This window comes from Cavia porcellus, unplaced genomic scaffold, assembly GCF_034190915.1.
Source record: "Cavia porcellus strain 051 isolate PalLab524CR breed Dunkin Hartley unplaced genomic scaffold, mCavPor4.1 scaffold_33, whole genome shotgun sequence".
NCBI lineage: Eukaryota > Metazoa > Chordata > Mammalia > Rodentia > Caviidae > Cavia > Cavia porcellus.
In genome coordinates, this window is record NW_026947516.1 from 12,427,382 (window position 1) to 12,445,022 (window position 17,641).

At 37.3% G+C, this 17,641-nt stretch overlaps 1 protein-coding gene across 4 annotated transcripts in view; it reads right to left on the reverse strand.

Annotated features, from left to right (window-relative positions):
* The window catches only part of Arhgap6 (Rho GTPase activating protein 6), a 466,442-nt gene that overhangs the window by 32,139 nt on the left and 416,662 nt on the right, over positions 1 to 17,641 (reverse strand). For all 4 annotated transcript variants that reach the window (XM_063242884.1, XM_063242883.1, XM_063242882.1 and 1 more), the window contains exons 5-8: positions 15,973 to 16,168; positions 10,950 to 11,005; positions 7,621 to 7,771; positions 6,437 to 6,585 (exon numbers count right to left, since the gene is read on the reverse strand). In XM_063242884.1, coding sequence (XP_063098954.1) covers positions 6,437 to 6,585; positions 7,621 to 7,771; positions 10,950 to 11,005; positions 15,973 to 16,168 — 552 coding nt within the window. The remainder of the gene's footprint in view (positions 1 to 6,436; positions 6,586 to 7,620; positions 7,772 to 10,949; positions 11,006 to 15,972; positions 16,169 to 17,641) is intronic.

Sequence of the window (17,641 nt, forward strand, 5' to 3'; positions counted from 1 at the left end):
CGAAACTGGCATCAAACTCCATATATTATTTTGTAACTTGTATACTGTCTCTTAACAATATGGCATATTAATCTCTCAATTTCAAAATATCCTTTCTCTTCACTCTGTGTTGGCCCAATGCATCCTGTTGCATGAGCAAATCATGATTTATTTTAAGCACAGCCAAATGATGGGCATTTATGTCATTTTCAATGTTTTGCTATTATAAAACATAGTACAAAAATATCCTCAAAAAAGACATTTTATGAGCTTGGCTGAGCACTGTCTTTGGAGTGTATTCTACAAGTCAAATTGTCACAATAAGGGATACAAGAATTTTTAAAGGCTTGGGTATTGTTTTGTTTTTATTTCTTTGTGTTTTTACTTGCTTCTTTCTTCACATGAAAGGGAGAACTTGGCTAAATTTCTATAAGCCAGAGTTTCTCTATCTTGGTACTAATGACTTTGGGGCCAAATTATTCTTTCCCTTTGTGTGGTTGGATGTTGAATAATCTTTACTCACTAAACGCTCGTAGTACCCCACACCCTCACCCCTGTTTGAGAACTATGAGTATGTGTGATTTTTTTAAACTTCTCTCATAGTATTAGCTGAGAACATAGGATTGTCAGGATGGAAATGCTTTCCTCAGAAGACACACACAGCCTTTGAGAGACGCGTGGGTATCCAACATAGCATCCACAAGTCCTAATAAACAGTCAGAATGAGGCTCTGGAGTCTCACCCTTATTCTGTGTAGCCCAAAGCTGGTGACAAACCTGCTCTGCAACTCTGATAGGCCACACAGTTTGCTTTATTTTTAAAAGGTGAGGCTGAGCTGGGTATGGCAGCTCACACCTGTAATCCCAGCACTTAAGAGGCTGAGGCAGGAAGATCCTTGTGAGTTCGAGGCCAGCCTAGGCTACAAAATGAGCTCAAGGCCAGCCTGAGCTGCATAGAGAGATCCTGTCTCAAAAAGACAAAAAATAAATGAAATAAAATAAAATAAAAGATGAGGCTATTTTTCAAGTAAATGTTATGTCACCAACAGAAACCATCCCATGTGATAAACACTAGAAGGAAAGTACTTTTTTTTACCAGACCTTTGATTTTTTTTTTTTAATTTCACTGATATAAAGCCTGGAGTTTTCATTTTATTTTTCATTTCCCTTCCCGTTAATTCATGGTTAAGGATAAAAAAAGTATGTGTCATTTTCAGATTCCTTCCTTTAGAACTCAGAGGTGGCTGGAAGGCTTCCCCTCTCCCTTTTAAAGTAATATTAGGGTTTTCTCCTTTTCTTTAACATTAACAAATAGAAGAATTTGTTTTCTTTTAAGAGAATGTTTAGTACAAGGACAATCTGGAGCTCTGTTTCCGCTCTCTCCTTCTCTGGTTGCTATTCTGGGAATGCAATACAACCCGTCTGTAAAATTGCACATAGATTTCAGCTGCAGACCAAACTTCTGGGGTTCGTTACCACTTTTTGTTTTGTTTTGTTGTTTTATTGTGTTTTACACTGGAAAGGAGTCTTGGTCCTCGACATCTTCCACTCTTGCTCTCCAGGTTTCAGCATACGTTTGTACCTATATGGTATAGTTAGATAATACATGCACTTGAAGCCAAGCCAACACTGCATGATTTAATTAGCTGGTCAGTTCAAGGCAAATGTCTATCTTCACTACGTAAGGACCCTAGATCATTTTTAAGTCCCATAAAAATAGCTTACATGTATTAAAAATCTAGTGTATACAAACACTGAGCTAGGGGCTTCCCACAGACTATTTTAACTTTTTTTTTTTTTCATTCTGAGTTTAGGAACCAGCTGCTGTTGTTGTCCTATTTAATAAACAGAATGGGAGAACAGTAATGCCTGAAGCCCCAAGGCGGTCCAGCAAGAAGGGAAGCTGGCAGCTGCACCTCAGGGGACCCTAGAGGCCCTACAGTCTCTGTCATGGCCTTCTGTTCACTCTTGTGTGGCTGATCCTACCATGGCAATGGGGAAATTGGAAAAATGAGCTTTAAAGCATGGCTGGAGGAGGCTGAGATGAGGAAAGCACTGATCGTGTCAAAGTTCCAAAGACAACTTTTCACTTCCTAGAGGCATGAATTGTGATGCTCCATTGGTTCAGTTTGCCCCAAGCATACACCCCTAAAGAACTCAGTGCCAACGCTGAACTCCCTCATCGAACAAGTACACATTTAGTTTCCACGCAATGCTGAGGGGTCTCAGACTCTGGAAAACTAATGTTTGGCATGTTTCTTACATTTGAAGAAGACAGACAGTAGCTGTGGCACTCATGCTTATATAACTAAGTTTTCTCATCTTAAAGCAGAAATTTGTCTGTTCTTTAAGCAGCAATACAAGTAACAAATTCTACAAAATTAATAACACAAAACAAACATAAATTGGCAAAACACCACCATTCAGTAAAAAAGCACAATTCTCCAAAAAAGCAATAATTAGTGAACAAGTTTTCTCATAACTTCTTTTAGACACTCTTAACAACCCATCAGCAAGTGATATATTGAATTTTAAGCACCTATTAGAGAGGAAATGGTATGTTCATTTCATAGATGAGGAAGGTCAGGCCTTCTCTGGCCCCAGCTCTGTTTTCCTTCCTCTTCCTCTCTTTCACAAAGACAAGGTCATGGAGCAAGCTTCTGGCATAGCCTGTGTGATTATTTAAGCCTTTCCACAATTTGATTTAGGTCTTTTTCATGCTTCAGTCCATAAAACAACAAGCTAACAAATAGATAATCCTAGCAAAAGTATGTAAGGGAAGTTAAGAAATGCTTTATTTCTGGATCATATTTTACATTTTACATTTACCCTTGCTCTAGTCTATCCATTCTGTGTTCTCTACTAACACATGTCCAACCCACTAAAAAAATATACTAAATAAGGAACCTTCATTTTGTTCCCCTCCCTCCACCCTTCACTTCTGTCAGGGGTATAGATAACTCCTATTTCTGTGGCATGCTTTTGTGGCCCATCTACTCAATCCCTACACAACATTTGCTGCATATTTTCTGTCAATTCTCCATGGGGCCATTCCAAACTCCTCTACCCCATGTGCGTTCCTTCACTAAATTTCCGCAGTCACTCTGTATGCACTCCCTGATTTTACATTTGTCTTGTATCCTCATCTCCTCCACCACCTTAGAGGCCACAGCATCCTTGGAACAGCCACTGGAAAATTCCTGAGCAACAATCACTGCTTTAGAAGAGCTCAGGGCAGGTGCTGAGGACACACATGATTCAAATACCAAGGCCATTCTTAAATGGAAACATTTATAAGGAAACTTGTTTTCCATATTACCAGTGATACCAGAGCTTCCTGACTTACGCTCCTTCTGCCTCTAAACCATCTATAGTGTGGGTTATATCACCTGTTAGCAAATCCTTCCAAAGTTTCACATCTTAAAGGAATCAACCACAACCACCTACCCCCACAGAGGCATTCAGCACGGTATGAGCGAAGCCCAATTTCCTGTTTTCCCCCTCAGTACTCCTCTGTCCTGTACTCTTTTTCTTGAGTCTATTATGGCTTCACAAGCTGCTTGCTTTTCTGTCACTTCTAATCTTTTCAAGAAAGCAATACTATCCTTCTAATCCCCCCAGTGTTTTAATCATTGGTTTTTAGTCATTCATTTTGAAGCAAGGTTTAAGTCAAGGACATCGAAGTGTTGTCATATTCTTTAAAGTAAACTAGGCTTCCCAAGCACTGCACAATACCAGTTAAACATTGAGTGACAGACTGATTGATTTTTAGAGGAATTTTGATATGTCTCAAGCCCATGAACTCAATCAGTCCTTTTGCTTCCTAGTAGCTGAGTCTACAGGTGCCTATCACCATGTCTGGCTCTTAAACGAAGTACTTTTATTCTCTAAATTCAGATGAGGAAACCCAAGTTTGGGAATTTTAATAGATTTGCCCAAGAACACATTGTCAGTGAATTAGAGAACTACTAGGTATTCTCAACTACAGATGATTATATTTCCTCTCAATCTAAGGAGGAAATTGGCATTGTTTGGAAGTGTATTAGTATGTCACAGCTTGTGTGTGTGTGTGTGTGTGTGTGTGTGTAGGTGGGTGAATGCTACTATTGGAATCTAATATCTAGAAGATATGGATGATGCTAAACAACCTACAAGGCAAGGGCAGCCTTCACAGCAGGGGATGGCTTTGCCTCAAATACCATTGTGAAAAAGCTGGGAAACTCTAAACTAGATACCAAGAGAGTTTTACTGTATCGCTTCTAAATTCTATTCTATATTTATTTTTCTAGTAAATCAGGCTGGTTTGGCTTTGAAGCATATTTGGGCATTTACTAGTCATGGAGCCAACATGACCACTGGCCAATACACTGACTTTGTGAGAAATAGAACAAGGAGGATCTTTAAGATCTTCTACTGTCATTTTCTGGGATATTGTGCTAATAACTCTGCAAATCCACAGTGACTGTAGCACACATGACATCTCCCCCAGAATTGGGAAAGGCACAGATGTGCCACTTTGTTTGACCCTAAATGAACATGCTTGGTAAGTTACCTAACTTCTTTGGCTCTCTGATTTTACCTCTGAAACATGAGGACAATGATGTCTCTTTTTTGCTATTAGGAGAATTAGCCACTCTCCATTTGTCTATCTATCTATCTGGTACAAAACTATCAACTGGTAGACAAGGCATAAATGTTAGCTAGCATTCCAGTATGAAAAGTTCCATTTATACCTATCAAAGAATGTCTTCTTTATCACATAGTCTTTGCATTGAAAGAATTACAAGGATTATTTTCAAAGAAACAATGAGTTCAACTGGACTTTTTGCTTTTCTTATATTGAGGAAATCTTAATCTTCTTAATCACCAGAGACTCAATTTTCTCCTTTTCACGTAGTACTTAAGAAATGTCAGAGAGGCAATTGGTATATCTTCCAAGACGGGACTCTGTCTTTACTCAGCCATAGCTGACTCCATAGCTTCTGTTATATTTGCAGTCAATAAAGACTGATATCTAGACGGGTAAATATAACTACGTAACAATTATGAAAATTATAGTCTACCACCGAAGGGCTGCATATGCTAAAATAAGGTGTCAGGACAACATTACAAAACCTGAAGCCAACAGGGTTCCACTAATTATAACTCCTATGGAGACAAATGACTAACTCAGGGAAGTTCCATTCTCACACTCACAGGGAGGAGGAGAAGAATACGGTATGTGGGATCGCCTTTGTTGACTAGAGTGAAAAAAACTATATACGGACATGTCCTTCGGGAACTAGATTTGATAAGCATAGAACCGAATACATAATACAGCTGAGCTCTGCTTACCAGGGATTTCAGTTCCTGTGGCTGAGTAAGTTGTGAATGTCTCTTGCCCCTTATTGATTTCCAAGTGTGTTAGCATATTAAAGAGTTTGAGACTCCCTGGGTCATTCAATGTCAGGGAGAAGTGTGACTGCATGTGATTAAAGGGGAAGGGGTCTCCTGTGGAAGGGAAGGCTAAATATGGTGTCTTCTCATAGACCACTTAAAATGGAGGCCAGTGTCTCATCTGTCTAAAGATAAAATAAAAGATAAAAATACTTTGAGGCATCAGTGTTGACCAAAGAGAGCCAGAACTTCAGACCTCAGATTCTTGGGGGTAGAGACATCACATAGGGGCCTGAGTTGGGACCAAGCTGACCTAGAATTTGCCTAAAGAATCCATGGGACTATGTTGAATTTGCCTCTAGTAGTTAACACCAGGGGACATCAAAATGCCATGTCAAAAGGTCTGCAGATGTAGCTCAGTGATAGAGCAGTCTCGCAGCACATATCAAGTCCTGGTTTCCATTGTGAGTACCATCAATAGGAAAAAATGGTGCAATAGTAAAGATCAGACCTTCCAGTCTCTTCTAAATCTGGCTTGGAAGCAGGAAGGACCCTCACTGCATTCAGCAAGTCCCTATTTTGAGGATAAGTTTTACAGACAGAAAGAATTTGTCTAATAGGAGATACTGGATTTCTTGCTATAGTGTAAATGAGAGCTCCAGGGACAAACTGGATGAATAGAGGGACTACTGTATTTGGATTTGGACTCCAAGTTATACAGATCAAAGTAGTATCAAGGATGGTAACCTGTTCTCACCTCCACTAATATGTTTTTATATAAGTATGAGTGCCTCCACAGCTACTGTCTGTCTTCTCACAAATGGAATGCAAGGTCTTCAATAAAGCATCAGTGTGGGAAATGGTGACCTCACTTGCAAGAATCCTTGAAACACACAAAAGATAATAGCTGATGTGCTTCCTAAGAACTGCCCCTTTAGGGAAGGCTCTTCCCAAATAGATAGATCAGAGATGGGGAGGTATCATATTCTCCAGCTGAAATACTCGGTCATATTGCTGTTTCGCCCCTTTGAAAACTGGAGAAAGGATGAATCACAGAGTCTACAGCAGCAAAGTAGTCATACCTCTTGCCCATCTTTACTGACATTGTCATCGGCATGTCTGGCCACAATGGAGAGGAACTGTAGGAGACGGTGGAGGGTGTCGCAGTTGCAGGGAGGTAGAAGGTAGATGAGGAGCTGCAAGGTGCCCAGCTGTTCCTCTGGTTCCAACACTGTGCAAGGCAGAAAGAAGTGTTCTAAGTAAGAGTAGGGAAAGCTTGAGCCATTGAGGCAGAAAAGAGGAAAGACCTCCTCTCAGCTGCCTTAAGGAAGAGCTTAGCAAGGCAAGTGCAATGTCATGCCTTCATCCATTCTCTCATTGCTTTAACAACTTAGCCACATGACCCTCTGACAGATATAAAAACAATTAGACTTGGAGAAATGTATCACCTAGAGCAATTATGAGAAAGGTAACTCCATTCTCCTTACTTTCTTCTCTGTCTTTTCTCTGGCATTTCTCATGCAGACTTAATGGATTTCAGTCACTTGTCGGTAAAGATATTGCTGAGAACTGGTAGATGCTCTGAAATTTGAGTTTATAATGGATTTGAGGCCCTTTTCTGTTGAGCAATAGACAGGGGGAAATTTTTCATTGATAATACTCAAGGCACATCACAAAGACACTGTCTTCTCTCTGTTGTGATCTCATTGAAGTCACAGCATCAGAGAAAGAAGTGTATTCAGACTGACACAGCTCTGACCTATCCTTCCTTCCTCCACCCTCCTTTCCTTTTCCCCTGGGTCTCTATCTATAGCTCAGAAGTCACTATGCTAAAAGTCTTAAAAGTCCAGTTGGCTATGACATTTTGCTTCTCTTGAAATGCTGCCTGTTTCTCTTTCTCATTCTGAGTTATTCTGAGTTCTGGACTTCCTCATATCAGAAACACCAATTCATATTTAGGCACAGATTCAGCAAGAAATCTCACTGGCACTCCAAGTCATTAATTTACAGCACTTTGTATTGTCTTGGGGGACTTTTGAAAGCATCCCAAATTTTTGGACATTTCCATTTGTTTTATTGCTACTTTCTTCTTGCTAATTCTCCCCAGGGTAAATTTCAGAAAATTTCCCAAATATCCCACTCATTAGAGACTGATAAATAAGGACAAAAACAGCTGTCAGAAAGTACATGTACAAAGTTTTGATGAGTAAGCTGGACATCCTGGTATTTCAAGGACATTTCCCATAAATATGGCTGTATTACGTACAGAGAGTGTTGATGAAAGCCGTGTACAGTTCCCTGGTGAGAAGAGGATCCGGCATGTCTCTCAGGAACTCCTTCAACAAGGCTGCCACATCATGAACACTGTGCTCCTCTTCCAGAGAGACATCGATCCCTCGGTCAAATTCCTCACGTAACTGCAACAAGAACGTGTTGAGTGGCAGTCACTTAACAACACCTTACTTCAGGGTTAAGTGTTCATCAAAATACATGTTTTGATACAGGGCACCTAGTATTAAGTCTCAACAAACCACATGCCATCTTGCTCTACAGAGTCTACACAACTCGGCTATGATATATATATATATATACAATCAGGGGATTTGCTATTAATGACGTAAGCTGAAGGATTAAGGTCAGTGGGAAGGCTGGGGAAAAGAGGGTAGGGAGCAGAACAGAATTCTGGTGAATGTGGAAGGGAGGAATTAGCCCAATACACAAGAGTTCTGTATGCCACCAATCCTACTATGATGGGATTTTGATTGTCTGCTAAAGTTAGCAAGAATGCAAGGGTATTATTCTGCAAACAATTACACTAGAAATCCTGATAAGATATTCATGACTAAGGCTTCCAAGATGACCATATCTAAACAAAAGCTGTGTTAGATTTGTTAAAGTAACCTTATGAACAATTACCAGAAAAATTTCCTGCCTTAATCATAAGCCCATTAACATTTGTAGCTGCTGGAAAACACAACAGCAAGAAAAGAATAAGAACTCCACACTCTGCTTTTGCTTTAACTATTCTTATGCATTGTTCTCTGTTGTAGAAGTAGCAGTGAAAGTCTGTGGCTCTTCATAGTGTCATAAACTTCTATAATAGTATGTTTGTTCTATCAGTCACTTGTCCATTTATTCAACAAACATCTGCTGCATTTTTTTCTGTGCACCAAGCCCTATTACTGGCCTTAAAGGTACACTGGTAAAGGCAAAGAGAGGAGTCAAAATCCTTACCCTCCTCCATCTGTCAGACTAGTAGAGAGACAAGGTGATAATCCTACAAATTTAAAGTTTTGATTAGCATTCCTGAAGAGAAAGTGCAGGGTACTATGATGTGGCACAATCAAATAAAATGGTGAGTGCATTAGAATACATTTCATACTGAGAATCTAACTCCTAGTAATCACTAATATTTTTATTGAGTAAACCTTAAAAAAAAGTCCATGCAAAGAGTTTTCCCTTTGGTGGATCCAGACACAAGTGGTGAATATCTTCTGGCACTTGTCATCTGCCCACTTGATTAGAATCCTATCATTGCCCTGATCCACTCATTGATTCCAGACAACTCACTATGAGTAAAGAGCCTTACCACCAGCAAGACTCTGTGATTATTACTCAGACACACCCTGTTTCTTTTCTGAGCACGCACACATGCAGAAAGAATGGACTGTGGAAAGAGTTTTGCCTGTTAAGTCAGAGTGGCTGGTTAAATTGTGTGATCTGAAATCAAATTCCTAAATTTCTCTAAGTCTTGAAAGCAGGGAACAAAGGCAGCCATGTGCATAGCTGGTGCGCAGATTCAGTGAGATGATATTTATGAAAATATTCTGTAATGCTGTGCAGGCAGGGGCCCAAGAAATGTTGCTGTACTCTCCTTTTCCTTGCAAGTCCTGTTGTAAAATGTGAAATATTTAATAGTCTTTTGTGTGAACATCTAGTTTAAAAACCAACCAGAAAATACTCTTCTTTCCAAAGTTCCCATTAGCTCAACAAAAGAGCGAGCATTTATATAAATTACATAAATTAGGGAGCATTTATATAAATCACTTTCAATTAATATGAACAAGTATAATTTCTTCAGCTTCATCCAGCTAAAACTTATTTTCACTTGGCTTTATTTTTGAATTGCTGAATCCCTTATGTACTTTTGTTGAAAACAACAGAGTGAAAATGGCATTTTAATTTTCTTTGACCAACAAATGATTTGTTTTTAGAGAATGATTTGCCTTTTACGAAGCCTTCATGAAGACACATTTGTCTGATCAGAAGAATTTGTTCCTGATGGTCTAATATCAAACTTTTCTTATAAGAATGTTGTAACAAAATCAGAGAGTATACAATTGAATTGGGGATCAATGGCTCCATGGAAACTTAAGAATTATTTATTTTTGAGAAGTAAATGTATATGGTGAGGATGTGCAGTAAAAGGAATCCTTTTCCTCTGTTTGTGGGATTGTAAATTGGTGCAATCACTATGGAAATCAGTATGGAACTACCTCAGAAATTAAACTAGAAGTACCATTTGACCCAGCTATTCTCCTTTTTGTTATATCCCTGAAAGAGTTAAAAGCATCATACCACAGTGATATATGCACACCCATGTTTATAGAGCACAATTTGTAATAGCTAAGTCTTGGAAACAGGCCTGATGCCCACCAATGGATGAAGGAATAAAGAAAGTGCTGTTTTTATATACAACGAGTACTACTTGGCCATAAAAGGATAAACTTGAGGCAGTTTTTGGTAAATGGGGCTACAGTCCTCCAGTCTACCAGCTGAGTTATCGAAGGGTGCACAGTTTTAGGTAAATGGATGCACCTTGAGACCATGCTTTCGAGTGAAACAAATTGGACACACATGTTTAAATATTGCATTGTTTCCTTTATGTGAAAAATCCAAAGGGTTATTAAGGAACAAAATGGATGATAGATATTGGGAAGCAGGAAGAAAATGTGCAAAGAGAAGGGGAACAAGGGTGAGGACAGAGGGAAAACAGAGGAAAAAATAGAATAGAAAGAAAAATGTGGAACAAAACTGTTGTCAATGGGGAGGGAAAGAGGTGTTGAAGGGAGGGAAGGGGAGTAGGGAACAAAAGAAGAATCAAAATGTATTGTGATCAATTACAAATGCCCTATGATGATGTGGTCATTATGTAAATCAGAGGTGTATCAATAAACTTACTTTTAAAAAAGAAAGTGAAGGGATAAACAGCATTGTATGTGATGAGAATGCTGTATCAGACTTCACTGCAAATGGGTTCTATGCAATGATTTTCTATTTATCATAACTTACTGATTTGGCACTCTTGGAATTTTCTGCTTTAACAGACTCAGTGAACTTTTTATGAAAGTTCTTTTTGGCTGAAAATGCACTGATACTTCCAGACATTTTCTTTCAACCGTTTGATCCTAACTCTATAACAACTTTTCAGAGCTTCTGAGTTGTGCTGCTTCATATCCTGGCACCCAATTATACTATAATCAGTTGGAGGGTAAAGATGTTTAGAAAGGAATTTGCATAAGCTTGAACTTTGCACATGGTAATTCCATTAAGCATCAAGTGAAATGAACACTATAATCTTCATTTTTCACTTACTTGTCTCACTCTCTTTTTTGAGCTTCCAACTCGGAATATCCCCACTGTCTGGAGGCCTGAAAAGAAGCAAACAAAATCAACAGTCTTGTTTTATGGTCTGAGGCTCCAGAAGATATTGCAATAGAAATAGAGCAGAATGCTAGTACAGAGCTGACATGCAGAGCAGTAGTAACTAAGAGCACACGATAATTCTTCATTTCATGCTATTTATGATCTCTACATGTCTCAATGTCAGTTTTTTGAGCACCAAAATTACTTTGTTAAACATTTCTATGAAAAACTACCAAGTCATATTATTTCTTTCCACAATTTTTTCCATACAGAATAAAGTATCTTAACATTTTTTCATTGCTTGAAGTAATTACAGAAACATGACTCTTACAGGGAGTTTTACTCTTTATTACTTTTAAAGTAGATAATTCTTATTTGTGTAATCATAATTAAAACACATTTCTTAAAATACATATAAAATAAAGAAAAATGTAAAAAGTACCTTAAGACATACTTGATATATAATCATTTAAATTTTTGATTTCTTTTCCTCACAAAAAATACATATTGACATGAGATCATACTATGTATATGCTATGTGTATATACATACAGTATATGTTTATCTATCTGTCTATCAACAGGGAGAATGCTACCACCTTATTTCAATATTAGTTCATAAGAATTTTTAAGTCTGTAGCAATTTCCCATAATTCTCATTGAAAATGGATGCAAAATACTCTGTTATATAAATGAGCACAATTTTCTTTGCTTGCACCTCGGAATGGTATATAAATCTCCCCAAAACACAAGCTTATTTTGCTATGATAAATGGCTTTAATCTAAACAATTCTGTGTAGATGCCTTTGATCACATTTTTCATTGTCATAGGATAATATTCTAGATGTGGAATTAAAAGGTTAATCAATTGATTAAAAAAGGATTATCCAAACTAAAACATTAATAGTGTTCTAAAATTAGATCTTTTTAAAGACAGTGTCACTATCACACATTAGAAATTTTCTAGTTTTAGTAGCATTAAATTTCTAGTCAATGTCCACAAAATGTAATATGATCGATATGCCTTTTAGTCTCTTATTTTCTCCCTCCTTCTAATTTTTGTCCTCCATAGTAATTTGTTAGATGAAGAAATAACATGTAAGGAGATCAAAAGGTCAAGTCCAGCCTGGGTACTTAACAAGACCCTGTCTCAAAATAAAAAATTTTAAAAAGGTCTGGGGTTGTAGGTCAGTGAGTCCTTGGGTTAAGTCCTCAATACACACACAAAAAAGCATTAAATTCCCACTATCTGGACTTTTGACACTCTATGGTGTCATTTATATCTTCTTTTCTTCCCTTGTTTTCTATATAAGTTGAAAGTTAAAGCCAGAGTTTCCTTTAGTTCAGTTGGGTGAGAATGCAAGAGGTATTGTGTACTTCCTTTAGGTGCTCAGAATGTCCAAACGATTCTCCTTTTTCTCTGGGAGCCATTAACCATCAAAACTACGAAGCCATCAAAAAGAGAATGCTCATGGCATTATCTGATTCTTGGATTCAGCTGTGCCTGAATAGAGATCAGATTCCCAGGATATGAATAAGGATTGTTGTTTTTTTCTGGGGAGAAGGCGTTTTGCTTAATCTTGTTTCATCTGGGTACCCTTCGTCTACCATCCCCTAAAATTTGAATAGTATGATGTATAATTGATTTGGATGGAATTTAAATCTGTATATCACCAATTTTTCCATCCAAAAATGGAGTAAACATCAATTTGTTTAAATAGTGCCTTGCATATCATCACAGACATTCTGAGTATATATTTCTGATATACATATGAATGGTTTTTTATAGTAATTGACTATTGCTTTTATATTGTTAACAGATTTTTTAGTGTTTGTTTTATAGTCTTGCCATAGTAATAATTCTTGTTGGTTTTTCAGGGAATTTAATTAGAAAAGATGATATGAATAAATATCCCGTTTTTCAGTACTCTATATTAAATGTGTTATCCTGAATTCCAGAATAATTTGACAGAATTGTGGTGAAAAGCTGTTTATTGTTGATTTGCATTACAGCACATATTTGCATTTGGTAGTTGGTTGGATTTTGTTTCCAAAGGACTTCTGTCTCCTCTTTGTTACTGACATTGATTTGTCTACCTCATAACTGAGGCCAATCTTCAAACTAATTTATTGGTTTTCTCTCTGGGAACTCGAGAACAAGAAAATCACACCACTTACAATAAAATGCATAATTATGTTTCTTTGTCTCAAAATGAGCTTGAGAAATACCCCTTTGAAAGTTGTGCAATGAATCAATTAACTAACGCATATATCATACTTCGAATAGTATCTGAAGTATCCTATTATACAGCATAAAGAAACCCTGAATGAACTGAATGAGTCTCCTATGGGCAATGTAGAAAGTTTTAATATAATAGGCAGTCTGAGCAATTTCAAATTTAGCTTCCCACTTTCTTATTCTAAGATAGTTTCTGAGTATTTGGATTTCTACAGAAGTGAGATAGCGAATGGGGGGGGGATTTTCTATACAAGTGAGACTATTCATTTGGCTCGATTTCCCGAGGCTGTTCAGAAATGCCCAGTTCTATGATATAATTTCATCAATTACAGTACTTTTCCATCTCAATAATACTGTGATTTAAAAATAACTGTTAATAACTAGATATTGATTGCTATAATTTCTTTGCACTCCAACTGTCTATATGCTACTCTATTTTAAGGTTTTAAATTTAATTTCTTTTAAGGGAGAAAAAATGAGAATCTTTAGACAGCTAATGCCCTTTTTCTGCCATAGCTCTACAGTGATTTTCCTCAAAGACAAGGTACAGTCTAGGCATTCACTAACCATGACTTAAAACAGTCACTGGTAATAACAGGTGGACTTTGAAAAGGTAACAATCTGAAAAAAGAAACAAAAAAAAAACAAAAAAAGAATAAGGACTTTGCTGTGTCCTGCCCCAGAAATTGATGTGATCACTTTTCTTCCTTTTTATCAGAAACTAAAATGGAAACCGGACCCAAATGCACCTCAGGGTCAGGCTTAGAAACTTTAAGAAACCAGGGCAGGCACAATGAGGAATCAGACCCACCCCGAAATCAGACTAAATCCCAGAGACATAATATAATTTGATTCTCTGTTTTACAAGTATTTTTTTTTCTGGTTCTTTGGAAATGGAAATGATTTTTGAAAATGGAGATTTTGGGCAACTGAAGATACTTCAGGAGTTTTGACGTAAGAGTACAAAAAGCATTTGAATGAAATACAAGTGATACACAGTGTTAGGTAGAGAAGTGTTAGGTAGAGAATACAGATGAGACCAATATAATTGTCCAGGACCAATTTTTGGCAGGATGAAAAAAATCATTGACAAGTGTTTATAAGGCTAAAGTGATTTCTGTCCTCTGCTAACCATTGCAAAAACCACCAAATAAAGTCTTATGAAAGAAATGCTTTTGAAGTTTGCTCTTTCCATTGGCTTAAAGCAACCAATGTTAGACTATTTGTTTGGATTTGAATGTCTTTAGTTTTTCTGGAGCTGTCTTTTCAAAATACCATGAAAACCTGGAAAAGAATTCTGCCTTGAAAGAAAATTGTGGCCCAAATCCATACATATATAATAAGAGTTCAAGGTACATAAGTAAAATACAGATATGTGAAAAATAAGCTAAAGACAATGAAAGAATCTACATAAAAATTTTTGTGTAAACAGATGGTTATTAAACATATTAGTTTTATTAAGTCACTCCATTATCCAGTTATTTCCATATATAACAAGTTGATTAAGAAAGATAAATCTAACAGCTTTATAGGCTCATTTTTATTACAAAGAGATAGATGGGAATATTAATAGTTATCATGCCTGTAGGGTAACCTCAAAATTTTCTTTATTTTCAGTTTTTCATTTTTTGTTATAGTAAGTGTATTATTTTTAGAATTATAAGAAGCATTTGTGAAACTTTTTTCCGTGTCCATAAAATGAATGCTAATACTATAGCAAACTAATTTAGAGCATGGACATGGCAGTTTGAGGAGTCAAAAATCTAAAATAAAAAAATGTGCAGAACTGTTCATCACTATTCATATTAACTAGAACTGAGTTGCAAAGGGATGACTGTGGAGAAAATTTAAGTGGACATCTTCCACAAAACTACAAATAGCCATATGTAACTTTTTTATAAAAATAGGTATTTTTCTATTCCCCTAAATGATTTTCAAATCCTTTTTTTAATTTTTATTTTTAACTTTTTTATTTCAAAGAGCGTAAAACAAAACAAAACAAAACAGAATAAAGCAAATCAGAACAGAACAATGCAAGCAACACAGGACTTCAAAACAAGACAACAGAAAATCTACAATGGCTACCATCAAATGTCTCATTTTCTTCAAAATAGCTGTCCATACCATCACACACAATAAAATCAAAGAATACAAAACAGAACAAAGCCAATTAAACAACAGAATGAAAGCATTACAGGAGTTTAAAACAGGATAACAAGAAATCAGCAATGGCTGCCATTAATGTCTCTTGTTTCCTTCAAAATAGCTACCCATACCTTCACACATAATAAAACCAAACAAGAACCTAGACTTTTATTTTTAAAGGAAACACTGTAAGTAATGTATAAAAAAGATATGTGTGTATAAAATATATAAAATATAAATGTAAGTAACGCATAAAAAGATATTCTCTGGTGACTCTGGTCTATTTGAAGGGAGCCCTAAGCATAGATCCAACCCAATAGAAATGACCCTTTCCTAAACTGGTTTGCCAGCATCACTTCTGAGGAACTGTGGGGGCTGAGCAGTCCAAATATCATAAGACTGACTTCCTGCCCTCCAATAATCTTGTTGAGCACAGTAATCTCTTAAGCAAACAATCATATACATACAGGTACAGTTTCTTCACAAAGGAAATTTAAGCCCAAAGCACAGTCAAAGGAACACAGAAGTGAACTCCGGTGCTTAAAGGAATGATTTTGACTTACTGATGGCTGAGACACAATCTACATACCATGTTTTTCCAGATGCTGACAGCAGCTGTCCACCAGCCTGGGGACCTGTCTGTAAATAGGATTCAGACTGAGTTTCTTATCTCTGGCTTTTTCTTTTTTGTTTTGTGCTTCAGCAGGCAAGGAGAGTTGTAAAGCTTCTAGCAGTCGAGACTGGTTGTCATCCAGATCAGTGATCGAATCCACTGACATGGCGCCCTGCAAAACGATGCACGGGTTTGAACAAGAGGACAGACAAAGAAAAACAGCTGCCTCCAGATCCTACCCTATAAATGCTTTTGCTCCGATTTATCACTCTCGAAATAATACTGCTTGATTTAGTTGTTTTGCTTGTATCCTATAAAGGAAAAAAAAATAAATGCTTTTTGAAAAAATTAGGAGATCTTAACTAGATAGGGTAGTTACAATTTCAACAATAGACAAAATTTTCCAAGTGGAACACAAGAGATGGCAAACATATAATTAAAATATTTTGACCCAACCACTTCATTTCTTGAAAAAAGAAAAAAAAAATCACATACTCAATGAATGAGGTAAAGTCAGAAGTCTGGTGATAAAAAAAAAAAACAAGTCTCAACTATGGCTCTAAGAAGTACATTTTAAGGATAAGAAGATTCCACAAAGCAGTCTTAGTTTACTTTTCTGCGGAAACAACACAAAGTGCTTCATTAGAAAGGTGGTCCCGGAGAGCACCTGTGGGAGGCGTGGAGAAATGAGACAGGGAAAAGAGGACAGCCAATGAAAGGAGCTTATCCAGCCCATTAGCATTTTGGACAGCTAGAATTCATGTCCCAGGGGAACTCTGGGAGACAGTGTAGATCATGCACCTCAGAGCTTGCCCTCTGAAGGAGTGAGGGAATCAGGTATTTATAGAGTAAGTATCAGGGATCACTAAGGACAGTCTCTTGCGGGGGGTGACATAATCTTCCTGCCATTTGCATGTTCCAGAAGCCTCTGGCTATTAGAGAGAGCCCTCATCAGACAGATGTACTGGAAGATGGAAAGGGGGTTAACATGCTGCGAGTGGTGACCTTGTGTGCTCTAGCCACCCCTCTGGGAAGAAGAATGCAGTGAAAAGTTAGCTGCTGGTGTCTAGCTGGGCATGGAGAGGAGAAAGGCATTGGGAAGTGCATTGCCTAGTATTAGATCCCAAGAAAGCTGGAGTTTAGAGTTTTGTTATCATTGCCATATGGGTTTATACACAATCTGAGAAACGATAGGCTTAGAAGAGGACAAACTCATGGTGCTTATTCAAATACTTCATAATTTTCCCATTTCTTTGTTTTTAAATATAGTCAATACCATAAAGAAAAAAATGGCTCCAGATTTGCTTTACCTTAGCGAAGTTCTGAGTGTTGGTAGGTGATTTGGAAATGTGAGTTGTAGGTGTGTCACAAGTTTTAACTAGGGCAGTCTTCAGTGGCTGGAGGTGGCAAAGAGTCAGGCTCTCCAGGCTAGATGAAGGGGAGAGATCTCCCTGTGACCCAGAAATCTGAAGTCTTACATAGAGAGGCTCATCAATTCACTCAGTCAATCACCAGCCAATGTGCCACAAAACCTCAGCTTTTCAAGATTCATATTTGAATGTCAAATTGCACTGTGCCAAGAACATAGTACTCCCTTGATAATTGGTGCCATATTGTTATAGTTTTGATTTGAAAGACACTACAT